The following is a 26,527-nucleotide window of genomic DNA, read 5'->3' as shown; positions in this document are numbered from 1 at the left end:
TGTCCCTCACTCAGGCACAGGAGACTCACTGGCCAGAGGTGGGTCAGCCTGGGGCACTGGGACCTCTGCACAGATGGCACTTTGAGGGCCTGTCTCCTGGGGCACAGATCTGAGGAACCCTCACCCAGAGTCACAGAGTAGGGCTAGGGCTCATCCCCCACACACTTGGGGAACTGGACTGGTGATACCCCCTTAGGAGCCATGTTAAGGGTCGTGTTCCAAAAAGACCTGGAGCGTCCCCAGGCACGCAAAGGGGGAGTGGACAGGGGGCTCTGCACCTGGCCGCATCCCCAGCTGATTCTGGGTAAAACTAGGGCAGTCAATCAAGATGGAGAGTTTTAATGATTTAAATTTTTGAAAAGTTGTAAACCACAGCTTTAAGGGGTTAACAGGGCACCAGGCTGATGTTCCTAGCTTGGTTGGTTCTAGATTCTCTGATGGTTCATCATTCTCCAAGCTCACAGGGGCCATGATGTCTGGAGCATGGGGGTGGGGGTTGGAGGGGGCTTGTGGGGGAGGAGGATAGGCCTGGCCCTGTGTGTGGCAGTTCCCCAGTCACCAAGCTAGGACTGCTGAGTGGCAAGCCACCACCTGAATGTGAGAAGAGGTGGGGATGAGGAAAATGATCCTCCTCACACACTTCAGATGACCTCTGCTAGAAAGCAAGGCCTCTAGAGAGGAATTCGCTTTTAAGGTCTCATCAGTCACTTACACCTGAGAGTAAATGAGTTTATCAGATCCTTCCTGAGAACAGGTTTTTCAGAGAATGGGTAATGGTTGCACATAAAAAGGCACTTAGATCCTGGCCACGGCAGCAGGCCAGGGAAGGGAGGGGCGAACCTAGCAGGGAGATGGGGCACAGGGAAGACGCACGGCAGCTGCTTCTCCATCTGGCCAGAGTGGGCCTCAGTGGCTGGGAGCAAGCCCCAGGGACAAAGATGGACGGGTCCAGGCCTCAGTGAAGGGGGACATCATAGACACAGAGGTACTTGATGGGAGCCCATGAGACAGGTGACTCTGGAGTTCTTGAGGGACGCTGTGCCCTGACCTTGGATGTGAGCAGGAAGGAGCAGAGGTCTCTGGGCAAGACATAGGCCCCATGGTGCTGATGTGCACTTGTGCTGTGCCCTGGGCAGAGGCTGGGTCCCAACATCTGTTGTGCCTGCTGCGGGGTGAGAAAGTCCCAGCCCCAACAGGCTGGGCTGGGAAGGAGCTAGCTGAGTCTTGCAAATATTCCTGACCCCAGGGGCCCTGGCCAAACAGATCCACAGGCAAAAAGAGAACAGGGGCAATGAGAGGAAAGGGTGCTGCTGTGAGAGGCAGGGGCCTGGCATGAGGGAGGTTCCTTGAGACAAAGACTTGCAGGTCTGTCTTGGCAGGGCTTGTCACACCTGTGGGGCAAAGAGCTGTTAGCACAAGGCAATGGGGTATCAGGGATGGAAGGGGAAGGGGGCCACTGGATAGGAAGGCATCCCTTTGCCCGAGCCCCACACCCACAATGAGTCAGAGCCCTGCAATCTGCCAGCTGAAGGGGCAGGGGCTCTGTAGAGCTGCAGGCAGCACAACCAGCTGAGGGCTCAACCTTGTTCTCACGGTTGGCTCAGACCAATCTGCATGAGCAGGGATGGGGGCGTTCTGGGTGGACTGTGCCACTGCAGGCTGATTAGTGTGTGCACACGGGGGCGATGGGGTCTCCCACAGTACACTGTGGCCCTCTGCCGTAGGGCCAGGCTCCTCCCCACCATTCACCTCAGCGTCCAGCGAGGAGTCAGATTTCTGTCCCCACCGAGTCCTCTCGGTAGCAGATGACGCTTTCTGTGCCTCCTGATTGAGGGTATCAGGGTGGAGACCAGGGACTAAGACCATGCTCCAAAGGGCTAGGGATCCCCCAGGCCCAGCACCCAACCCAGGATGTCCTTTCTCTTCCCAAAAGAGAAAAGGAATCCAGACCCACCCCTCCTCTCTGCCAGAGTCTGACCCACACGCCCATCTATTCCCCACTGCTTCCACTCCTGAAATGACTCCTCTCCCAGCTGTCCCTCCTCTGTCCCCAATCATCCCACTGCAAAGGCTCCACAGTAAGAGACATCAGGGAGGGTGAGGATACCTGGGGGTCCTGATCTCCAGACTCCTGGGTCCTGCTGATCCACAGGTTGAGCCTTGATGTCACAACCCCTGAGAGCCTCAAGTTCTCCTAAAAAGAGAACCTTCCATCTCAGGGTTTAGGGCCCTTGGCAGCAGCGAGGCATGTTCAGAGGCCCTGGAATGGGATAGGACTCTCCCTCACTCCCCTATGCATCCAGCACGTGCCACATATACCTGGGACAGCCCCCTCCCCTTCCCCCAGGGAGCTGTGTGCCCAGCTAAGGAGATGGGCTCAGGAACGCGAATGGGAACTCAAGTGAAGGTTCTGCCAACATTAATTGACACATGAAAACACAGTTTTCTAGCATTGCCACAGCCAAGATTTGGGTTTTGGAGATGTCGGGGCTAATCACCCTAAGGACCCTGGTGGGGCCTGAGCCCCTCACCTTCCTGCTGGAGGCTGGTTCTGCTCGGCTCTGGCCCGCCAGTTCCTTCTCAAAGAGGTGGCGCTTGCTGGCTACACCCACAGGAGCCACGAATAACTCAGTGCAAGGCAGACCCCGAGACTTGACAGATTCTGATCTCTGGGAACCAAGAACACCAACAGCTGACCCATGCTGGGGAGGCGCAAGGGCCATGCCCACTACTCATCCTCCACCCTCCGCCCCTTGGGAGAAGCCCCCACCCACCCGTATGGCCGTGTGGTATCTCTCCAGTTTCTCTCCCAACTTCACTGTGTTGTCTGGGAGCTTCATGCTGGCACTGCAGGATGGAAGATGGAACAGGCGAGCCAAGTGAGACACCCAGGGAGACCAGGCCTGCCCCCAGGGCCTGAGGAGCAGCCCCATCACACGTTCTCATTGTGGCCAAGAGCCACAGTTTCCTATTTGGCCATGTTCCACTAGGCCAGTTTCCACCGAGGCCACGTTCTCATTGTGGCCCTCCATCACACAGCAGGCTGTGTTGACTCGGCCAAGGTGAGGAACTTAGAGACTCCAGGGATTTCCCTCCACTTCCGAGAAATGTCCCATTCAATAGGACATCCCTTCTCCTCCATACCTTGTCATTTCCACTGCAAAACACCTCCCGAAGCAGGCCCTTCCTTTCCATCTTCCCCATCACAGCAATCGATCGCCACCTACCTGCTCTCCTGGCCTGCCACCGTGAGCTCTCCACATGGCTGCTCCTACCTCAAATCTGATCCTGTCCTTCCAGCTCAGACCCCGCAGGCCTTGGCACAGCACCCAAGACTCTAGTAATCTGGGCCCTCCCCTTCCCTCCCCCACAGTATGCCTGTGTGCCAGCCAGCTGGACACCATGCTCTTCACTCTGCCTTTTCACATGCTGATCCCTCTATTTAAAATGCTATTCCTCCAGTTTTACATGAGCAAACTTCCTACTAGTTCATGGAAAATCAATTGCTCCATGACACCTTCCCCAGCTCTCACAGGCCGAGCAGGTGCAGCTACTCCTGAGCTCCTAGCCCTGGGTTCACATTCCTGTGTCTGTGTCCCTGTCCCTCCCTGGTTGGCCAGTATGTAATGGTCTCATGTTTGAGAGAGCTGCTATAGGTTTGCTGGGTGGGTGTGAGTTGCTTGAGGACAGCAGCTGTGTCATTTGTCTTTGTACTCCTCCTCCTCCACCTCCACCCCAGCCCCCAGGCCTAGCCTAATGTAGTAGGCTCCAGTAAATGTTCACGGGGCAGATGAATACAGCATGAGTGGATGACATTCCTAACACATAAGCACATCTGCTTCTCAGATCCTATTTCAGTTTTGCTTTTTTTTCAAAGCATAGTCCTCAGGCTACTTGCATCAACACCATCAAGCCCAGGAATCTTTGTTAAACCTGCAGACCCACAGCCCCCCCCACCAGGCCTGCTGGAGCAGGCGCTTCCCCTCCCTTACACTGTTCGTGGTCTCCCTCCCAGAAAGCCCCGTTTCCCTGTCCTAACCTCAAGGCTAAACCCTCATCCCCCTTTGGGGCCCCACCCAAGCCCTGCCTCCTCCGAGCAGCTCTCCCTGATCCTTCCCCGTCCTTGTTCCATCTCATCCCGCCTGAGTCCATTCTGTTAATCCCATCCCCCTGCCAGATCTGGAGGCCTGGGCAAGGACTGCACCTTCCCCTCATGTGCCCTACTGCACAGCCTGGCACAAGGAGGGCGGGTGCAGGTACTGAGAAAATAGCCTGAACATGGCCAAATAGGAAAGAACCAGAGCCTCCAGGCCTCCCACCTGCGAGTTAGGGTTGTTTCCGAGTTTTCTTTCTTGGGATTCATCTGAAATGAGAAGGAAAGGCATTGTTGTTTGGGAGTCCCTGGGAAATCGGTGACCCCCTCGAGTGAAGAGCCCAGCTCTCAAGACATGTCCTCCTCCTCTTCAGACCTCCCACCCCTTCTACCAGGGGTCAACCCCACCAAAGAAATATGTAGACAAGTCTTTGTTAAAGATCCTTGTTTGTATCCAGAAGACACAGGTTCCCACCCACTAATAGGGGTCAGAAGCCTTTCTTCAGACTTCCTTCGCAGGGCACCTGTAACCACCTGTTTCCTATCTGCCTCCCACTGCCCATGAGCTCTGTGGGGGCACCAGTCACTATCAGGCCACCTCTCCAGGGCCTGGCACACATTAGAGGCATGATACCCAATGATTGAGTGAATGACCCGGTGAACAGAAGAACCAAGAATAAACACCAGGACAAAGCAAGATGAGATTTCCCCAATCCACATAGTTTGTACTATTGGGACAGTGGCAGAGCAGGGAGCAGTAGGAGAGCCTTGCTGCTCTCTGTTCCTCCCCTCCCCTTCTAGACAAGTCTCCTAGGTGAGGCCAGGAACTGATGAAGGCAGGTGTGGACCTCCCTGCAGCCCAGGGCCAGCCCTGGCTGTCCAGTCTTCATGCAGCCCTGGCCTTGCCCACTAGGTGGGGCTGCTCATGTTTATTGGCACCTACCTCCCAGGTCACTAACCTGCTCTCTGCTGAATACAACCTTGTCTGTTCAGGGCCACCCATGGGAATCCAAAGCTCCTCTCTATCCAGGGGACCTTCCTACCTAACCTACGGCTCCTATGTTGTAATGGATGCGGGCTTCCTCCACTTGCCCTCCAGTGGCTCGCAGACTAGGGTGCCCAGGGATCTCACCCGAAAGGAGATGGTCCTGGGGCTGGAGCGTTTGAGGGAGCTGCTGTAGGTTCGCTGTGTAGGTGAGGACATATCTGCCTCTTCCTCCTTGCTGGGGATTTTCACCTGGATGGGCCAGGGGGAGTGTCACATAAGAGGTCTAGGACCCATCAGGCCGTGGCAGCCATAGACCCCATGGCTCACCCCAGGAGCTGCAGGAAGAGGGGAGAATGAGACAGCCCTGTGCCTTCTCTCCTGCCTCCCTCATCTGCTGTGGGAGTGGCTCACGGACAAAGTCCCCTGGGGCCAGGGCACCAGGCAGAGCTTTCCAGGGGAGCTTCTAGAAGGATCTGAGGCTCCCCACTAGTCTGCCGGGGTCCAGGAGCCCAGGCCTTAGATGAAGATATGGTGGGGGGCACCAGGTGCTCCCTGCCCCACAGCTGGTGCCCCTTTAAGCTCCAGCAGCCTGCCCCATCTCAGCCTCCCTGCTCTGACCATGGCTAGAAGCAGTCAAGGAAAGAGACTTCCAAGGCCAGCCTGCAGGTGGGAGGATGGAGGCAGCCAGGGAACCAGGGACTACCTAGGTGGGACCGGCCGGCAGGGCCAGCCAGGTGGCAGAGTAGAAGGGTGGGAGGGACGGGACACTGCCAACCTGGAGTGTGACAGGTGGGAGGCGGGAGGCCACAGTCGGAAGGTCTGGAGCCCCCTGCTCTGCCAAGGAGGGCAGGTTCTTCCCAGGGAGGGCCCTTCCTCTCTGCTCCTTGGTGGTGGCTGGGCTTCCCCCAGAGGCTGGCAGCTCCTGCGCCAGGGGCTGCTCTGAGGCTGTGGCCCTCTTTGGAGCCGGCTTGGCGTCTGCAGTTGAGCTCTTCTCTGAAGCTAGTGCCTTCTCAAAGATGGATGCTTTCTCAGACACCAGCCTCCTTCCTGAGCCCAGTGCCATCCCTGGGGCCGGCGACTTCTCAGAGACACTGGTTTTTTCTAGAACAGACTTCTCTGAGCTGTTTCTTTTCTCTGACACTGCTATCTTCTCCGATAGAGATGCCTTCTCTGACGCCAGCACCTTCTCGGAGATGGAGGTTTTCTCGGAGACCGGACTCTTTTCAGGTGCCGTCTTCTGTGGCACGGAGGATTTCTCCAAGACTGGGGACTTCTCTGGAACCCCTTTCTTCCTCCCTTCTGGCTCCCTGCCCATCAAGCTCTCCTCCTCCAGGGCCCAGGGGCCCCGCTGTTCCCGACTCAGTCTCCGGCGAGGTGGGATTTCCAGTTCCTTCTTGGGGACTAGGGGTTTCTGTGTGGCCTGCACAGGGCTCAAGCTGTACCTCCCCTCCTCTGCCTCCAGCCTCTCCTGGATGGGGGCCTGTGCAGCCTCCACCACCTGCCGCCTCTGCCTCCGCTCCTGCCGTGTTCTGAGGATGCTCTGGATGTCCTCGTCCTCATCTTTGGAGGCTGGGGGCAGTGGCTTGGGCACCTCTGTTTCTTCCACGCTCGGTAGTCTGAGTCAGAAGATGGGAGACAGAATCAGAGGACAGAGGTGGAAGAGACCCTAAGTATACCTAACCCAATGGAGATGCTGCCAGGACCACCAAGGAGGAGGTGAGGATGTCAGGCCCTGGCCTCCCTGGCTCACCACCACCTTTATCCACTTGATATATTGCACTTCCAAGGTATCATCTGAACAAAGCACTCTATGCTTTTTTAAAAACTTATAAATTCCTATGAAGTCCAATGACTCCATGTTCAGACACAGTCAACAGACCCTGAATAACTGCTTTAATATGTGCCACAGCCTTCATGGGGCATTGGGGATCAAAAGGAATAAGCACAGTCTCTGCCCCTTAGATCTTAGATCAAGACTAGAGATGTCCAGGGATTTTGTCAAGGTCACACAGCTAATTGGTGGGGAAGCTGGGAGCAGAACCTAAGGCTTCCGATGCACCATTCCACACTCCTGTCAGTCTTGTGGGTGCAGCCAAGACTAGGTGACAGCCACAGGTACTGGTGCAGCCCAGCTCTGGACATCCTCCAGAGTCTGCTGCAGTCCCGTGCAAGGCTGAGGGAGGGGAGGACAGGAGAGGAGAGGGCCATCACAGCCCTGTTCTCCCTTCTCGGGGGACCCAAAGAAACAAAAGCAACATGAGAGGATTGTCCATAACCCACAGCACCTGGCCTCCAGCAAAAGGAGATTATTTTCCTTCCTCACCACTCTGCTCTCCATGTGCTATCAGGCAAGTTAACTTACTGTTGGAGCCTCAGTTTTCAAATCTGCAAACTGGGCTTGTTAGGAAGCAAAATGAGACTCATGAGGGTGCCCAGCACAGTCCTGGCATGTAGGTGGCATTCAGTAAACCCCAGACTCTTCCCCACCTCATAATCCCAAAATCTAGATGGCAAAACTAGCCCCAAGCTTCTTCTCCTCAGAAGTAAATTATAGGCCGGTGCAGCGGCTCACACCTGTAATCCCAGCACTGGGAAGTTGAGGCAGGTGGATCACCTGAGGTCAGGAGTTCAAGACCAGCCTGCCCAACATGGTGAAACCCTGTGTCTACTAAAAATACAAAAATTATCCAGGCGTGGTGGCAGGTGCCTTTAATCTCAGCTACTCGGGAGGCGGAGGCAGAATAGCTTGAACCTGGGAGGCAGAGGTTGCAGTGAGCCAAGATTGCGCCACTGCACTCCAGCCTGGGTGACAGAGTGAGACTCCAACTCAAAAAAAAAAAAAAAAAAAAGGCAGCCAGGCACAGTGGCTCACGCCTGTATTCCCAGCACTTTGGGAGGCCAAGGCAGGTGGATCATGAGGTCAAGAGATCGAGACCATCCTGGCCAACATGGTAAAACCCCATTTCTACTAAAAATACAAAAATTAGCTGGATGTGGTGGCAGGCAACTGTAGTTGCAGCTACTCGGGAGGCTGAGGCAGAAAAATTGCTCGAACCTGGGAGGCGGAGCTTGCAGTGTGCTGAGATCGCGCCACTGCACTCCAGCCTAGTGATACAGCGAGACTTCATCTCAAAAAAAAAAAAAAAAAAAAAAAAAAAGAAGTAAATTATAGAGGGTTGGGGTTAGAGGGAGGCAGCCTGGATAATGGAAGGAGGTGGGAGCTTGACATATCTGGATGCACATTCTGGCCCTGCCACTCTTGAGGTACGTGATCTCAGCAAGTCACCTAAGTACTTTTCAACCCTGTTTCTCCACCTGTAAAATGGGTTAACAATACCTCTCTCTCAGGGACATTGTGTGGATTACGTGAGCTATGGCCATAAAATGTCCAGCACAGTATTGGCTCGTGGATGGTCAACAAAAAGTAGCAAGCATTGTTATGAAGAGGATGGAAGCTGGCAGGACTGAGTCTGGGGAAGGTGGGGAAATTGAAGTTCATCATCACACCCTTCAGCCTCATTTCCTGGGCCCCAACTCCCTGAGCAGACTGAATATGCTGCACTTAGTCTGAGGCAACCAGTCCATCCCCATCAATCAGGATAGAAACCTGAGCACCTACCTCTCAGAAGCAGAGGCCTGCCGGTCTCCATTCTGGCTGAGCCTGGGAGCCTCATCATCCGTGGTGAAGCTCAGGTTGCGGTGCCGCCGCCTGCGCTCACGCTCCTGCTCCTCCTCATCCTCCAGAGTCCTCTGCCGGGCAAGGCTGGGGGAGGGGAGGAGAGGGTCAGCACAGCTGGGGAAACCCAGGACCCTCCGGAGGCAGGCTCCTCTAGGGCTGGGAGAAGAGACCAAATGCCCTCTAGGCCTGCACTGGCTACAGGCAGCTCAGAAGTGCTTGAAACGTGGCTGGTGTGAACCAAGGCATGCTGTGTGAAATACACACTGGATCTTGAAGACCAGTGAAAGGTCTCATTAAGAACTGTGTACATTGGCCAGGCGCGGTGGCTCATGCCTGTGATCCTAGCACTTTAAGAGGCTGAGACAGGCTGATTGCCTGAGCTCAGGAGTTGAGACCAGCTTGGGCAACATGGCAAACTCCATCTCTACTAAAAATACGATATATATATATTAGCTGGGCATGGTGGCGCACACCTGTAGTCCCAGCTACTGAGGAGGTTGAGGCATGAGAATCCTTGAACCCAGGAGGCAGAGGTTGCAGTGAGCTGAGATTGTGTCACTGCACTCCAGCCTGGGTGACACAAGACTGTCTCAAAAAAGAAAGAAAAACATTGTGTATATTGATTGTGTGTTAAAATGGCAATATTGTGGATATATTGGGGTAAATGAACTATAATATTAAAATTAATTTTGTTTTTTCCTTTTTATTGAAACAGGGTCTTGCTCTATTGCTCAGATTGGAGTGCAGTGGCACAATCACAGCTCACTGCAGCCCCAACCTCCCAGGCTCAAGTGATCCTCCCACCTCAGCCTCCCGAGTAGCTAGGACTACAGGTGTGCACCATTACATCTGGTTAATTTTTAAATTTTTTGTAGATATGAGGTCTCACAATGTTGCTCAGGCTGGTCCTAGACTCCTGGGCTCAAGCAATCCTCCCACCTTGGCCCCCCAAAGTGCTGGGATTACAGGCGTGAGCCACTGTGCTGGGCTGCTTTTTACTTTTTTTAATGTGACTACTCAAAAACTTAACATTTTAGGCCGGGCACAGTGGCTCACACCTGTAATCCCAGCACTTTGGGAGGCTGAGGAGGGTGGATCACCAGAGATCAAGAATTGGTGAAACCCTGTCTCTACTAAAAATACAAAAAAAAAAAAAAAAATTAGCTGGGCGTGGTGGCACATGCCTGTAATCCCAGCTACTCAAGAGGCTGAGGCCAGAGAATCGCTTGAACCTGGGAGGCAGAGGTTGCAGTGAGCCAAGATAGTGCCATTGCACTCCAGCCTGGGCAAGAGTGAAACTCCATCTCAAAAAAAAACAACATTTTAAATGTAGTTCAAATTATATGTCTATTAAATTCCTAGTAAAGCTGCAAAGCTTTGGATTAGACTGTGGTTTCTCCAGCTCAGCACTATTGACACTTTGGCCAGACAATTCTGTGTCCAGGGCTGTCCTGGGTCACAGGATGTTTAGCAGCATCCCTAGCCTCTACCTGCTGGGTGCCAGTAGTACATTCCCCAGCTAGGACAACCAAAATGTTTCCTGACACTGCCAAATGTCTCCGGGGGGGACAAAGTCACCCCAGATAGGAACCACTGGGTTGAACTGTACTCTAGACCCCAGGATGGGAATGGGGGGGCCTCCCTCCCTGGAGGTGACCAGGAACGTGGAAGGGCGGGCCTGGTCCTGCCTGAAGGAAACAGATGAACTTGCCAAGTGCCTTTCTCTTTTTGGTCCTGGGATTCTTAGGTAATATCCATCAGTGGACAGTCAAGGAGATAGTTCCTCACTCAATTCCCCATGGAATTTCTTAGCTTTTGGGAAGGGAAGACTTACAAACAAAACTGTTTACACATGGAAAAAACTCCAATATTGCCTTCCCTTCACTTCCCAGGGGCTCTTGGAGCCTCCCTCACCTTTCAGATGGAAAGAGCTTCATGGAAAGAGTTGAGCCATGGAGCTCCACAGATCTGGATGAAAATCCAGCAACTTTCACTTTTCTGGGGAGCAAGGGGACCCCACACCCTACTTTTGGTTCCTGCCCCAGTCACCCTTCATTCATGGGGCCAAGCAGGCATTCTATAGCCAGCCAGCCAACCCCACCAGTCTATCCATTTACTACTCGCCCACATACCCATGTACTCAGCCTCCCACCTGTTCCCACCATCTTTATCCACCTGCTCTACCTACTGCCTCCCACCAGCCCATCCTCCATCCACCCCACCCCTTCCAGTCCAACCAAAGAGCAAATGAAAACTGAATGACTATGACAAGCCAGCACCATGTCAGGAACTGTGTGGGTGTCACAGAACATGGCAGGGTCTCTGCCCTGGAGATATTGACAATCCAGTGAAAAAGAAGTGTGTCCACCAATAACTCCCCCAACCAAAGTGCAGAAGTTGTTCTGCAGTGTGAGAGAACAAATGCTATAGGCCAAGATTATCAGAAAAGGCTCATGGAATAGATGAACAGGGCTGCATCTCAGTGAACAAACAGGCTTTCGATGGGGTGGGGCTGGCAGTCCAGGCAGAGGGAAGGTACCGAGGTTCAGGGTTTGCTGGGGACGGGAGGCTGAGCTTCACCCCGGGAGACAGGAGGGGGTGTGAGCAGGGGAGTACCAGGTTGTGAAAGTCAGCTGGGGGAGCCCTTCTCTGTGGTTCCCCCTGCACTGTCTGCAAATCAGGTTAAAAGGTTCTTGAAAAGGCCTCTGTCTTCCCTCCCAGAGTTATAGCAACGACTGCAAGGCCTCCCCTTGCCACTGCCAGACGCCAAACTCTCTACCCTTTGCTGTCCCAGCCTCTCCTGCTGCCCAGCCCTAGTTCCCACTGAGCCTGTCTCCTCCGCAGGGAGTCTTTGGTAAGGCAAGGTCAGGTGATCTGGTTTCCAAGTCCTCCTGCCTTTTGGCAAGTTACTTCCTTTTCTCTTCCTCAGTTTTCCCTCCTAAAATGAGAAGGATGAACCACATGAACCTCTCTGATTTTTTTTCTAGGTCCAGCATCCCCTGGATTGAGCCAATATTCACTAAAAAATTACTTTTGAGGACCTACTATGTGCCAGGCATGATTCCAGGGGCTGGGAACAGCTGGGAATGAGACCAACAGAGTCTTCCCCTTCACAGAGCACACATCCAGCGTGGGGGAGTCAGACAATAAGCAAGGAAATGAGCCCATGAACAAAATGACACTGGCTAAGTGTCACTAGGACAAGGGAACAAAGTAAGTGATATGAGAGAAGGTGGCTGGGTGGGGAAGCCCCCTCGGAAAGCCCTCGTTCACGAGGAGGAGGCAGCAGAGCCAGATCCGGCAGCCAGTGTTCCAGGAGGAGGATCCAGCCAGTGCAGAGCCTGCACGTGAGGAGCTGGGTATTCAGGGGAAGACGGGAAGCCAGGGCCAGAGTGGCCCACAGGGAAGTTGGAGAGGGAGGCAAGGCCAGAGCAGAGGGCCTTGGAGACCAGGGAAAGGACTTGGGTTTTATTCCAGGTGTGCTGGAGAGCCCTGGAGAGTGGTACACAGAGAAACAACATGATGGGATCGCTCTTTTTTAAACTCTCTGGCTGCTGAATGAAAAAAAAAAAAAAAAAAAAAAAAAAAAAACATTGAAAGGGCCAGGGGAGAGGGGAAACAGAGGACCCGTCAGAAGGCACCTGCAATCCCACAGGCGAGAGCTAGAACTATGGTGGCTTGAACTGGGGTGGGGACGGAAAATATGGGGAAAAGTGATAGATTCGGGACATGTTCTGAAGATACAGCCACCAGGGTTGGCTGTTGAATTGGATGTTGGGTGGGAGGAGCGGGAGGAAAAGAGAAAAATCAAGAACTGCTAGATTTTGGGCCTGAGCTGTTTCTGGAGCTGCCATTAATAACATGGGGAAGACCAGAGGAGGAAGGACTGTGGTGGGCTGTTGGTGGTAGTGGGGAGGGACAAGAAGGAGATGAAGAGCTGCGCTTCTGGCTTGTTCCAAAGGAGAAGAAACCAGTGAAAAGCAAAGATCAAGACGCTGCAGCCAGGGAGCTAGAAGGAAACCAGAGGAGGGTGTTGGCATGAACAGGGGAGTAAATGCCCCAGTTTGATGCTGCTGCGAGGCGAATGAGACCAAGACGGAATTGTGAGCACAGAGGCACCAGGTACCACAGGAAAAGCAGATGCCAGGGCTGTGCCAGAGCCTGAGCAGGCTGGCAGGGGTAAATGGAAACCAAAAAAGGAATTAGTGAGTATCAACAACTCTTTTGGGAAGCAAATAGCATGGGACAGTAGTGGCTGGGTGCAGTGGCTCATGCCTGTAATCCTAGCACTTTGAGAGGCTGAGGCAGGTGGATCACCTGAGGTCAGGAGTTCAAGACCAGCCTGGCCAATATGGTGAAACCCTGTCTCTCCTAAAAATACAAAAATTAGCCGGGCATGGTGGCAGACTCCTATAATCCCAGCTACTCGGGAGGCTGAGGCAGGAAACTGGCTAGAACCCAGGAGGCAGAGGTTGCAGTGAGCCAAGATCACGCCGCTGCACTCCAGCCTGGACGACAGAGTGAGACACCATCTCAAAAAAAAAAAGAAAAAAAAAAAAGTGGGACAGTAGCTAGAGGAGGATGTGGGCTCAAAGAATGCTTTAAGTTAAGGTATAATTTACATAAATGTACAGATCTTAAGTTTTGCTTTTTTTTTTTTTTTTTTTTTTTTGATGAGCAAAGAAGAGAGTGGAGAAGGTCTGAGAGGGTTGAAAAGAGTGTGACTGGCTGGGCATGGTGGCTCATGCCTGTAATCCCAGCACTTTGGGAGGCCAAGGTGGGAGAATTACTTGAGCCCAGGAGTTTGAGACCAGCTTGGGCAACAAAGTGAGACCCCCATCTCTATATAACCAAAGAGTGATTGAGTTGTCCTGCAGTGAGAGAAAAAACCACAGGATAGGGTGTCTCATCTCTAGTGCCCAGCACGGCGCCTGGCACCCAGCAGGTGCTGACAAATGTGGAAGAGCAAGTAAGTGTCAATTTCAGGGGTGCTGGGCTCTCCTCCTCCCTAGAAATTACAAAACTTCTGCCTCGATGCCGAGGCGTACAAAGGGGGAACAAAGCCCACTCCTCCCCCAAAGGCAATCTGCCCGGCTGTCTGCCCAGGGAAGGCGAGTGCCTACCCATCACCCCAAGGGGAAAGGAGGTGCCTTTGGAGGAGAACCTTCCAGACCCTCCCAATTCTGCCAGCAGGGCAGCTCTTCCTGGTGAGAACCTCAATCCCTCCTCTGTCAGTCATACCTCTACTTCCTCAGGGGAGATGGAGAGGGGCCCAAATCAAACTTTCCCCCTATGGCCTTGGCCACGGAACTTAAACAAGATTCCCTTGGGCCTCTGCATGACTCTTGTGAGCTCTAGGTATTTGTAGATTGAGCATTCATCATTCATTCATCCTTCATTCACTACACACAAACAGATGCTGTCTTATGAGGCAGGCTCCGAAGTCCCACCTCTCCTCGGTTTTCTTATTCAGACTTAGAAACGCCAACTTCTACTGGCTTACATGTGAGGCCACATCTCCAGCTCCCTCCTCTGGATGCACCCCATCCCTTGTCCACAGCCTGGAAACAGCTCTTGCCCTCCAAAGCTGAGGGATCCAAATATTGGGGAAAGTGACCCACAAAGCCCAGAGTGCCTCTCCCCTGACCACACCCACAGCTGGCTGAGCTGTTGAAACCCCAGTAATAAATAAAAAACTGAGGGCTCGAAACAGTGTTGGGCACTTGTTGAACATGGTGAATACGAATAAATCCATAACTAAAGGAATAAGGGGGGAAGTGAGCACACTAACGTGGAAATGCTTACTCTAACACCAGTCACTGTTCTAATACCCCTGGCATTCATCTTTACAACAGCCACTAGGTGCGGTGGCTCATTCTTGTAATCCCAGCACTTTGGGAGGCCAAGGCGGCCAGATCACTTGAGGCCAGGAGTTCGAGACCAGCCTGGCCAACATGGTGAAACCCCATCTCTACTAAAAATAGAAAAAAATAGCTGGGTGTGGTGGCGCATGCCTGTAATCCCAGCTACTCAGGAGACTGAGGCATGAGAATCACTTAGAACCCAGGAGGTGGAGGTTGCAGTGAGCCGAGATCACGCCACTGCACTCCAGCCTGGGTGATAGAGCGAGACTCTGTCCATCTCGTATATAAAAAAACTGAGGCTCAAAAGACTTAACAACCTTCCCACGATCGCACAGCTAATAAAAACAAGAAACCAAGATTTAAACCTAGGTCAGCCTCTCAAAAGCACCTACCCTTAACCATCATACCAAGTGCCAGAAAAGGTATGGCCAGGGAGGGCTGGCCCTAACCCAGAGTGAGCTCAACAGCTGAATCTTCAAGGGAGGGAGCAGAGGCCCAAGAGGGCATCTGAAGGTGTGGTATTCCCCACCCCAGGACACGCTGGGGCCCAGGGCAAAGCCTGGGAGGGCAGAGGCTTGGGGAAACCCCGTGGCCCATGCAACATTGACCTTCAAGCCCCAGAGCCAGGCCCAGGGTGAAACCTGCAGGCCCGAACAGCTGCGGAGGCTCAGCTGCTCCTAATAGCTGAGGCCACAGCCCCAGGCAGCTGCCTACCACTCCTTCCCTCTTGACAACCCTTTCCCCCACCTCCTGGCCTTCATCTGGGGACACACATCCCTCTCGGTGTCTCCACGTAATGCTGCTATCCTCCTCCCCACCCCAGACTTCAACTCCCTCCTTTGGGGATAGGGGTCCTCTTTTTCTCTTAAATAATTCTAAAGGACATTCTGCCCTCTTACTCACTAGAGGGCTTGTTTTGACCTCTCCCCTGGGAATTTTCTTCCTGAAGTCTAACTTCCAACTATTCTGCAGCAACTGATGGCAGGGATTTAAGTGAAGTGGTTGTTAAAAGTCATGTTTAGCAGTAGAACCCATTTTCCCAAATTGAATCATAGACAGAAGCCCATTATACAACAGACCAAGGCTCAGCTGCTCTGCTTAAAGCTGGGAGAGGGTGAGAAGGCTGCCCCAGATGCATTTTGTAGAACCCTGGGGCTCAAGGAGCATAATTTGCAAATCTTGGGGGCTAGGGTTAGGGAAGGGAGGACAGAGGAGGGATGGGGGTCATGCCCATGACCTTGGCCAGTCTCCTGAACCTGAGCAGGGCAGGCCTTAAGCTCTCCTTCTGCATGGTCACTGTGGGGGGTAACTCAGGTCTCTTCCAGCCCCAAAGGTCTAGGGAGAGGTGTCTGGAGAACCCAGAGCAGTGATTGGAAGTAGGAGGGCGGCTCAAGGCCCAGGCAGGGAAATGATTAACCACTGGCTGTTCAGTCCCAGGCACTCTCAGATCCACACCTCACCCCCTGCAGACAGGCCTGGCCCAGCCTCACTGGTCACCAGGCCAGTCCAGGGAGAAAAGGACAAGGCTTCTGACCAGGGCACCCAGCCAGCCAGCTCACCACTGCCACCCCTTCCCCCACGCCTGCCATCCCAGGGCTGGAGGACTTGAATCTCTGCTCCATGCCAAGGATGGGCTGCAGGCTGGCCCCCAGCTACCCATCCACCTCTCCATCCACCTCCCCACCTGGGACCACGCTGTCACACCCTAGCACGATCCTCCCCAGCCCAGGAGGCTCTGTTGACAGTGACTCACAGCCCTTTCCTGCCTGCCCGCTGAGGCTTGTTCACCCAGGGAGCGGAGCGGGAGCGGTCCTCTGTTCCAGGTGCCTCATCAGGGTGACTGTTGGCAGCAGCTGCGTCTGCCCACAGGGCTCTATGAGGGCTGGGACCCGGCAGGGAGGGCAGGCCAGGGGCCCCTGTGGCAGGACTGGTTCCCCAGAGCTTCCCTGGCACTTACCCTGGACATCTTGTGGGAACTTGGCTGTAGCCACATGAGTCCACGTCCATCTGAGCAGTGGACAAGCTTAGGCCAGACCTTGCTCCCATTTTCAAACTTCCAGTGCCCCAGCTGCCTCCCCGCACACACACCCCCATGCATATCCAGGCATGCTTTCAGACACAAAATCACATATATCCCACCAGACTATGAATTTCTGAAGGAGTGTCTGGTTTGTATTTTTAACCCAACGCACAGCACTGAGCTCTTCGATAAACAGTTCAACTGAACATATGCAGACTGACAAGCTCAAGACTCAGCAACATAAGAACCAACTCCCCGCACAGATCTGTCATCTCTTCATAGGCCATAAATACACTTGTCCACAAGTATGCCACACACACACACACATAAGCATACATTCATAGGCACAGGTAGGCCCACGTCTAGAAGCAAAGACACTCCCACATCAACCCCCAGGCACACTGACCCACATGCAAAGTCCAAGACCTTGACTCCTCAGCCGCACCCTCAGCACAGACCTTCCTCTGTAGCAGCCTGGGTTTCTTTTCCAGAGCACTGAGTTCCCTCCATTTGTGGGGCTTACCTTTTCCCCTCTCTAGAGCCCATGGGCTGCCCACAGTGCTTCAGAGCACTGTGAGGTCTTGAGGGTCTGGGGAGGTAGCCCCCAAGTCCCAGGCGATGAGCTGCTATGGAGAGGCTAAGCCTGAGACAATGTGGTAGTTTTGGAGCCCTTATTAAGGGAGGGCAGGAGGTGGGTAGAGGACATACTAGAGCACTGGAAAAACCTGTGAAAGATGCCTTGATGGGGAAAGCCTACAGGACCCAAATGGCTGGAGGGTCTGCACCTGGCAGAGATAGCTCTGGCTCAGGAAAGGCCAAGACCCAAATGCCCACCTGGAAGGAGCCAAGAGGCTAATATCTACCTGGCTAGAAAGGGATCAAAAGAGCAGGCTCCAGCTCTGGGCTACAGCAGGAGCCTCAGTTTCCTTAGGGACAAGATGGGGGAGGGGGGCGCCCAGTGGAGGAATGAGGTGAAAATGCTCACAGGGGGCCTTCTTGGGAGAGGTGCAGGGTCGCTCCAAGAGAAGTCGCTAGAGGTCACCAATCTCCATGAGGGGTGCTGCCTTCTCAACGCCCACCTTCCCCAGGCCTCTCGGACCTTGATGGGATGTCCAGCAAGCAGGGATAGGATGCCTCATCCCCTGACCCTTTAGGAGACCAGTGTACAAGTAAAGATTGCAGCAGCACAGATGGGGATGGCAACTATCTTAAGGTTCCCAGCCCAGATGCCACCCCAAAATGCCATGCTGAGATTTTGAGCGTCCTTAGTGGGAGATGGGTCTGCTTCCCTCCAGTCCTCTTCACTGACCCCTCCAAGACAGCTCTCCCTGCTCTCCCTCCCAAGAGGGGCTGTGGGACACCTCCCAGGGGTCGTCTCCTCCAGAGACACACGGGGGCAGTGAGAGAGGCTTCTCTCAGGAATGAGGCTTGGAGGTTACTCCTGAACACCTCCACGATCCCCCAAAACATTTCTTCCGCTTCCACCTTCCACAGGGGGGCCATACCCCAGGGGGCGTCCAGACTGGGGACCAGCCTTCCCCCAAGCACACCCAGGGGAGAAGACCCACCCTGTAACCTCAGGGGTCCCAAGTTTGGCCCCAATCCTGTCTCCCGCGAGTCGCAGCAAGATCAGGGTCCAGCCTCAGTGTCAGGGTCCCAGGCGGGGAGGAGGCCGGTGCCCTGGGAGAGGAGACCCAAAGGCTCCCCGCCAACCCCCCGCCCCTCCCGGCTCCCTCCGGCGCTCACCTGGACAGCGCGGACCAGTCCTTCCTGCTGACAGCCATGCTGCAGGAGCCCCGCGTGGCCGCCCGCGCCCCGCCGGCCGCCGCCTCACCTGGCGCCCCTCCCCTGCTAGCCCAGGTGGGGTCACATGGCCGCTTATCTCACCCCCGCGCGCCCCGGCCGCGCTCCGATTTGTCGACCCGGGAGCGGCCTCTGGGACGTGGGCGTCCCAGACAAAGCTGCATTGATCGCAGCCCAGGCCGGCCCGGCCGCGAGGCCGCAAGCGCTGGGTGGACCGTCGGACGGATCGCGGGACCGACCGACGGACGCCCGGGGCCTGCGTGGGGCTGGTCGGCTGCCTGGGGCGAGGGCGGGAGACTTCCTGCTCAGAACCAGTCCGACCAGCTTGGCGCTGGACCGCCTCCCGCGCTGTGTCGCGGCCCGGAGTGCCGGGGAGCTGGGCTGGGGGCGGGGACCCCTGCCGGGAACCCGACTTAGCCCAGAGAAGCTCAAGAGCAGGAAGCCCAGGGGAAAAGTTAGCTCAGGTACTGTAATCTCGGGTCTAGAGCGCCCGCGCCTTCTGGGCCCTTTCCCCGGGAGCGCCCTCCCCACTCCCAGGCTTCAGAACCCACCCGGGCCCACCGCCCCAGTAGGCCTCGCTGAGATGAATGGCGCATTGCTTTCTGAGCTGCACACAAAACACGGCCCTGGTAGAGCCAGCTCCACCCAAACGGAGAATCTTAGACTCAATTCAGCAAACATTTGCGAAAGCACAAATATGTCAAAGGCACTGTCCTTGCTCCGATACTGGACTTTGGGCTAGAGTGGCAGGGTGTATAATAAGGGCAGAGGAAGCTCAGTTTTTCTTCTCCGAGGAAAGATTAAACACAGGTATCTAGGACTCGAATTTTGGAGCACCGTGAGACAGCTCAGGCACCCCCGGCACCACCTGGCTCCCTTTAGGTGCCCATCTGGGCCGGTGCGGGGCCAGGTGCTTTCTATCCAGGAACCAGCCTCAGGTGGGCTAAGAGAGGGTCAGGCGTTGAGCATGGGGAATCTTATCTTCCCTGATGGATCTGAACTGCAGGGTCAGCGCACAGTTGCAGTTCTGCCCTGAGAGGAAGGAGACACAGCCCCAGCACCAGGATGAGAATATCAAAAGGGAGCCTGAGCCGGAGCCAGAACTGCCCTCACGCTCCTGGGCCTCGCTGCCCAGCCTCAGCCTCTCTTTGGTGCTCATCTCAGGCCTTCCAGCTCTGAGAACTCACGGCAAAGGACAAGCTAGCTGCCTGCCAGAAGCCTGGAAACACAGACACAGCTAGCCTGTTGAGTTTCCCCCTCCCAAAGTACCCCCTCCTCCAGGGAGCCTTCCTTCTTGGCAAGGGCAGGACGAGGTCCAGGACATGAGAACTGGACTGGTAACTTGCACACTTGAGCTCTGATTCTGACATTTGTGAACTATGTGACTTGGGACAAACTCCCTCAGTTTCCTCATCTGTGGAGTGGATGTTATGATACCTTGCTCTGCTTCCTTCCAGGTTGTGGAAATCATATGAGTTCCCTGCTAGTGACATTGGAGTGCACAGATGAATGTCGACAAGGCCCCAGGGAGTTCTGAACAGAGGCCAAGGCAGGCCCTGGAGCTGTTTGCTGTTTACAGAAAAAGAGAAAGAGGGGAACCCCAATAGTCTAGGTCCCTGGATCCTCTGACCCGGGGCCTCACACTGTCAGGGAAGTTGCAGTCTCCCTGGGGACCTATTGAATGTTCTTCCCATGGCTACTCAGTGCTGACACCTCAACACAGGAAGAAAAATACTCCTATGAAGTCATCTGAAGCCTGGTCATGCCAGGGACACTTCACGAAGCTAGGGAGCAGTCCTGTTTCTAAAAGCCTAAAATCTAATAGCCTCTCTACAGACATAAAAGCCCAAAGACGTGGAAAGTTTGTATGCAGACAACCCTAGAAGTAAGGAAAAGTGAATGACATATATGTTAGTGCCCAGAAAGTTCCTTGAGATCAGACATTGTACATTTATGGGATACTTTCTAAGTGCCAGCTACTGTACTTGGTGCTGGATCAGTGCATCCACTTCCTGGGGCTCCCGTGACGAAGTGCCACAAACTGGATGGCTTTAAACAACAGAAATTTACTCTCTCACAGTTCTGAAGGTTAGAAGTCTGCCATCAAGATGTGAGCAGAGCCAGGCTCTCTCCAAAAGCTCCAGAGGAGAATCCTTCCTTGCTTCTTCCTAGAGCTCCTTGGCATACAGCTGCATTACTCCAAGCTTTACCTCCCTTGTCACACAGCATTCTGCCTGTGTCTCTTGTTTGTGTTCAAGTATCCCTCCACCCTAATTTAGTATGACCTCATTGTAGCTTGATTATGCCTGCAAAGACCCTATTTCCAAATAAGGTCACATTCACAGGTACCAGAAGTTATGAATTGAACACATCTTTTTTGGGATGTGTTCTACCCATTATAATTCATTCTACCCACTATAATCAACAAGTGGCTTTGACATTCAGTGAGACAAAGATGATAAGGACTCGGTTCCTGACCTCATGACATTCTCAGTCTATCAGTGAAGACACATACATGCTGGTGAACACACACACATACACAAGCACACATCTACCCCAAGCCTCATTCAAGTCAGACTGTGATTAAAAATGGAAATTGTGTCATCAGGAGGGATTGGGGAAGTCTTCACACAAGAAAGAACATCTAAGTTGGGCCTTGAAGGGTAAGTGGAATTCAATTGTCAGAAAGGGTGTAAGGGCATCCAGCTATAGGACACAGCATAAACAAAGACATTGGGACATAAATATGAAAGGTGTGTGTGGAACAGAGAGAAAACTAGTCTGCGTGAAGCACTGAGCCCCTTCCAAGGCTGAAAGGAAAGGTTGGAGACAGGTAGTAAGGACTTTGTGGGTTGTGCTAAAGAGTCAGTCAGCCTTGGCCGGGTATGGTGACTCACGCCTGTAATCCCAGCATTTTGGGAGGCTGAGGCAGGCAGATCACTTGAGGTCAGGAGTTCAAGACCAGCCTGGGCAACATGGCAAAACCCCATCTCTACTAAAAATACAAAAAATGAGCTGGGCGTGGTGGCACACACCTGTAATCCCAGCTACTTGGGAGGCTGAGGCAAAAGAATCACTTGAACCTAGGAGGCAGAGATTGCAGTGTGCCAATATCACACCACTGAACTGCACTGCACTCTAGCTTTGGCAACAGAGCAAGACTCTGTCTCAAAAAAAAAAAGCCTTTATCCTGTAGAATAAAGTTGAATATAGAAAATGAGAAGAGTTTGGAGGCAGTGTGGCAAGAGGTCACACTGGAAGGGAGACTGCTTAGGGGGCTATTTTTTATAGTCAACAAAAGAAATGAAGGCCCTGAGCAAGGGCACCAGGAGGATGGGGAGGAGAAGGTGTTGGCAGGAGTTTTGGAAAGCTGGATGGCCAGGACTGAGTTGATTGACTATGGCTTGTGAGGGAGGAGAAATCTAGGTGACTCCCATCTCCCTGCTGGAGGGACTGGGTGAATGAGGTGCCATTGACGAGACAGGGATGTGAGAGCAGGAGATCTGGGGAGGGGTGACTTTAGACCACTGAGGGTTTCTCAGCCTCAGGATTATGGCCATTTCAGCCTGATAATTCCTTGTCGGGGGCTGTCTGTGTATTGTGAGATGGTCACCAGCATCCTTGGCCTCTACTCATTTGAATTTAAGGTCCCTGAAGACAGCTGGATGGAGCTGCCCAATAGACGGTTCGGTGTTGGAGCGGGGGAGCGCAGGAGACAGCTTCGCATTGTGTTTTCCATAGCACGCAAGGGCCCTGGCTGAGTAGGAAGGAGGAGGGAATGACTCCTTGTGAGTGGCGAGGTTGGAGTTCAAGTTATCTGTGCCCATGCCCTGGCTCCCCAAGCATCTTGTGGGTGCCTTGAGAAGAAAAAGAATGTCTTATTTGCCTCAGTATCCCCTCAACACTATCCCTGGCAGAGTTGGTGCTTGATAAAGGTTTAGAGAATTGCACTAACTTGATTTGGGAAGAACAGGAAAACCCAAATAGCCTGAGAGCCCCTGCCAAGAGTAACATTAGGAGGCTGGGTCAGGAAAAAGCTGAGATCAGGTGAGGTTAAGTATTCAGGATCTTTGGTCTCCAGGATCTGCCGAAACCAGGATGTGGAGCATCAGCAACTGTCGTAGTTGCTGATGGGAGTGTAAGGGTACAACTAGCAAAGGTGGGGATGTCATTCTTGTCGACCCAACAGTTGCACTCCTGGGTAGAGAAGTTCTTGAACTTGAGCATCAGAAGTGAGACTCATGAATATTCATATCAGCACAATTGGTAGTGGCAGAAATCTAAATGTCTATCAGCAGGAAAAGGAATGAATGGTGTTTTCATCATTTCATCATTTCATGGCAGTGAAAATGAATGAACTACAATTATCAATAGGGATGAATTTACAACCTTAACGTTGAAGGGGAAAAAGCAAAATGCATGCACTTAAGTAAGGTTTACAAAAAGATGCAAAACTCAATGATGTATTAGGAATTCATAAATACATAGTAACATTAGGAAGAGAACCAAGAGGATAACAAACACAAAATTGAGGACTGTATTTACCTTTGTGGAGAGGAAGGGGTTGTGATTGGGGAGGGACGCATAAGGGCTTCAAAAGTATGTGCGATATCCTGGTTCTTAAAATGAGTGGTTGGCAGATGGGTGTTCACTTCACGATTCTTTATTCGTACATTAAAAACGTATGCGTGTGATGGTTACTTCCTCCAGGGATATTCCACCAGGCAGCGCTTAGCACAACTGGGAATTCCCTGGTCAAAGTCAGGGAATTTCAAGATTTTTCAGCCAGTGGTTGGGCAAGGGGTCATCTCTCTCATCCCCTCCCTCGAGGTTCTGAGGAGCCTCAGAACAGACGTTCAATCTCTGGAATCCCCCAGAAAAAAGACTCATAGGGCAGCTTCCCCTTTCTCGGACAGGACAGAGTGGAGATCCAGGGGCATCCCCAGCCCCAACCAGCTGGCTCGAGGTCACATCCTATTTCAGTTCTGTTCCCATTCATGTGTCTCAGCTGAGCAACTGCCATGCTTGTGGCACTCTTGGGGGAAGGGAAGAAATGAATGAAGTGATAAGACCCACGCCCTAAAGAATCTAGGGCAGTAAGCTCCCTGGCTTTCGGTTTTTACAAACTTATAATATTGTTTAATATAAATACTGACATTGTGCTGCCACCATTTTATTTTGTGAAGTAAGAGCATTAGAAAACAATTGCCACCTACTGTCCTCCTATTCCATATGTAAGGGCTAATTTAATACTCCAGTAATAAAACAAAGGCATGCATGCTTTTAGATCAGAGGAGGGTCATTTCCACTGAATACATTTAGCTTTATGAAAATCTCACTACATTTGTGGCCCTGGTTTCCTCATTGTGGGGTGGAGCAGTTGGAATTTGGGTCACAAAGAGCCAGTCAGGAGAAGAGCATCTGGGAGGTACTAGCACAGGGGACACACAGGTGTCTGTGACACTCAGGGCGGGCAGATATGTCATCACCCTGCATTCTGCATGCCCACGCACACACACCATGCTCACCCCTTCTGATGAACAGGCACAAGCATTCACACACACGCTCCTCACGCTCCTCCCCCAGGGACTCCCAGGTTGGAACACCTCCCCTGACTGCCAGACAAAGCCATACCTCTCTCCTGAACCCAGGGCAAACGGCCAGGCTCACCCAGCCTGTGCCAACCAGTGAGAGAGGCCAATGGTTGGCACTGGAGCCAGTTGGGGTGCTGAGTTGAGGCCAGAGATGGGCAGCCTATTCAGATCCCTGGGCCTTTGCCTCTGGCCGGGAGACCAAAGCCCTGTCCACATCCAATTTTCTCAGACTGGGAGTCTGGGGACCTACTTCCTAGCTCCAGTTAGGTTTGTGACCTTGAGCAAGTCACCCTCCCTCTCGGGTCCTTCAGACATTGACTGCAGTGCTCTGGGCCAGTGCTATGGGGTTTTTGAGGCTCACCCAGCTCAGCCTTGGTCTCAGGGGACCCACAAGCCAGCCTAGAAGTGTGTCTTGGAAGGAAGAGAAAACCCTTGCCCCTCACCTTTAATGAAGGACCCGCAGGCAGACAAGCTTTGGGGATGTCTGAGGAAAGAGACCTGATGGGGGTCAGGAGAAGAAGCTGCCATTAGCACTGGTCCCAGCGAACTGTCCTGGGCTTCCACAGCTTGGTCACCCACCTGGAACGAAGCTACCCCCCCGCCCCTGGCTGCCCAGCCCAGAGCCTTGTGGGGAGTATGACTCACTTCGTGGGGGGCCATTGTGGCTAATGTTTAACTCTGCCCCTCCTTCAGCAAGGCACTTTAGCCCCAGCAGCCCTTAGCACTGGGCCCTGCCCTGATCATGCCTGCTGCTGAGTGGGCTCAGACACACAGCTGAGCTTGGCCTCCTTGCCCCGTGGGGACTGGGCACCTTGTGGGGAAAGGTGGGGGCAACAGCTGATCTCCCAAGGGCTCTGGGACAGGCAAGGGTGTAGCAGGTGGCATCCTGCCCTGGTCATTCCTACCAAGCAGAGAGGAGCACCAGGCCCATCTCCACCAGCTGGGGGTGCCTACCCAGCTATTGTGTGCTGATTAGTAACAGATATCCCCCAAGTAGCACCCCATCACTCTACCCTCAGCCAGGGCCCCATGTTGGAGGAAGGCCTCACTTTAGCCCATCCGTATGTCACTTGCATCTCCTTTTAATGTTTCCCCTTCTGTGGGGATGTGGGGACTCCCCGGGTGCATATGCAGGACCCTCGACCCCCAGCTGTGTCCTTCCAAGAAAATGTCTGATTGGGCTCTGTTAAGGCCAGTCTGATCTCAGAAAAGGGCAACCCCAAGGCAGAGTGACGTGGGATCCAGTCTCCAGTCTGCAGCTAGCAAACCGTGTAACTTAGAGTGAGCTACTTGAACTCTCCAGGCCTCCATTTCCTCATCTGTAAATTTGAGCTAACAAATGTACCATTTTTGTGAGAATGCAATGATACAACTCAGATAAAGCACTTAGCATCACATATTACTATTATTGAAATGCTGTTATTAAAATAGTCAATAAGAGTATGGATTCTAACAGACTTCTTGGGTTGAATTCTGGGCCCACCACTTATTAGCTGTGTGATCATGAAAAGTCCCTAACCCCTCTGTGCCTCAGTTTTCCCCACTGTACCATGAGAATATTAGCCGTACCTTTCTCCTAGTGTTGTTGTGAAGGTTAAATGAATTAAGGTGCACACGCTGGTGCCTGACACATCAGTGTGCTACATGTGTGAGCTGTTACTCAGTGGCAGGCCCCAGCTCCCAGCTCTACTGGCGTTGTCTCCACGGTGAGAGAAGACTGCAGTAGAATCAGTGCTCTCCAGAGGCCAGGCCTCTCACCCCCAGGCCCCATTCTTGGCTACAACAGCCCCTTCCATTGATCCCTCTCCCACCCCCAAGCTCTCCTTCCTCTTGTCCACGGGGCCTCTCAATCCTTGCGCTCCAGATGTGTTTATGCCTGTATGTGCCCTTGCTCCGTCCTCACAGGAGATGAATTAGGTCTGTTGCTGCCTGGAAGCAGAAGGAAGAACCCGATGACCTCCAGGAAACCTCTGGTTGGCTCTTCTGCCCCTCCTAGAGAGCCACGGGCTTAGGTGTGTTGAGTGGGCCCCACCTCCTCCTCCCATGGGTCTTCTGCACCCACGTGTTTGCTTTGAGTCAGGCCCAGAGCAGGTCTCCTGCTTTTACATGACTGGGTGGATACCCCAATCTGCCAGGGCCCCAGGTTAATAGTTGACTGCAAAACTGGGATTCAACTCTGGAACTTGGGGCCAGGCTCTAGGGAAGGGCTGGAAAAAGGTGAAACAAGGAGACCACTTTGGACCCAGGCCAACCGGAGGAGCCCTGTGAGGTGGGGAAGAGTGGGTTTCTGTGGCTGCCTGGGCATGAAGGCATGAAGCCTAACCCCATCCTCTGTGGCCTGGACCAGCCCTGTCAGGTTCTCCAACTTCGTGCATTGAGACTGGGTGTGTCCATGCCTACGGGTTTCTGTGTGTGATTGGGGTTGTGCTTTTTGCACACGTCTGCCTCTCTGCCCGCTGACCTATTTATAGCAAGAACCCTGGGCA

At 53.3% G+C, this 26,527-nt stretch overlaps 1 protein-coding gene across 1 annotated transcript; it reads right to left on the bottom strand.

Annotated features, from left to right (window-relative positions):
- Positions 1-715: 715 nt before the first annotated feature.
- On the bottom strand, positions 716-18,794 carry LAD1 (ladinin 1). The gene is made up of 10 exons (XM_055234519.2): positions 18,391-18,794; positions 8,701-8,844; positions 5,857-6,697; positions 5,226-5,330; positions 4,320-4,363; positions 2,775-2,847; positions 2,532-2,669; positions 2,108-2,194; positions 1,750-1,824; positions 716-1,391 (listed from the first exon to the last, which is right to left on the bottom strand). Exons 1-10 carry the CDS (start codon positions 18,426-18,428, stop codon positions 1,386-1,388), a joined length of 1,551 nt encoding a protein of 516 aa, XP_055090494.1. The 5' UTR covers positions 18,429-18,794; the 3' UTR covers positions 716-1,385.
- Between the last annotated feature and the right edge of the window lie 7,733 nt (positions 18,795-26,527).

Source organism: Symphalangus syndactylus, chromosome 19 (genome assembly GCF_028878055.3).
Source record: "Symphalangus syndactylus isolate Jambi chromosome 19, NHGRI_mSymSyn1-v2.1_pri, whole genome shotgun sequence".
In the NCBI taxonomy this organism is placed as follows: domain Eukaryota; kingdom Metazoa; phylum Chordata; class Mammalia; order Primates; family Hylobatidae; genus Symphalangus; species Symphalangus syndactylus.
The sequence above is the reverse complement of the archived record's forward strand: the minus strand, read 5'-3'. Positions and strand labels throughout refer to the sequence as shown.

Coding starts and splice junctions, on each gene's coding strand:
- LAD1 (XM_055234519.2), bottom strand. CDS start 18,428: ATGGCTGTCAGCAGGAAGGACTGGTCCGCGCTGTCCAG. Junction 6,698..8,700: donor CAGGCCTCTGCTTCTGAGAG/GTAGGTGCTCAG, acceptor CTTCTGACTCAG/ACTACCGAGCGTGGAAGAAA. Junction 2,848..4,319: donor GAAACAACCCTAACTCGCAG/GTGGGAGGCCTG, acceptor TCCATCCTGCAG/TGCCAGCATGAAGCTCCCAG.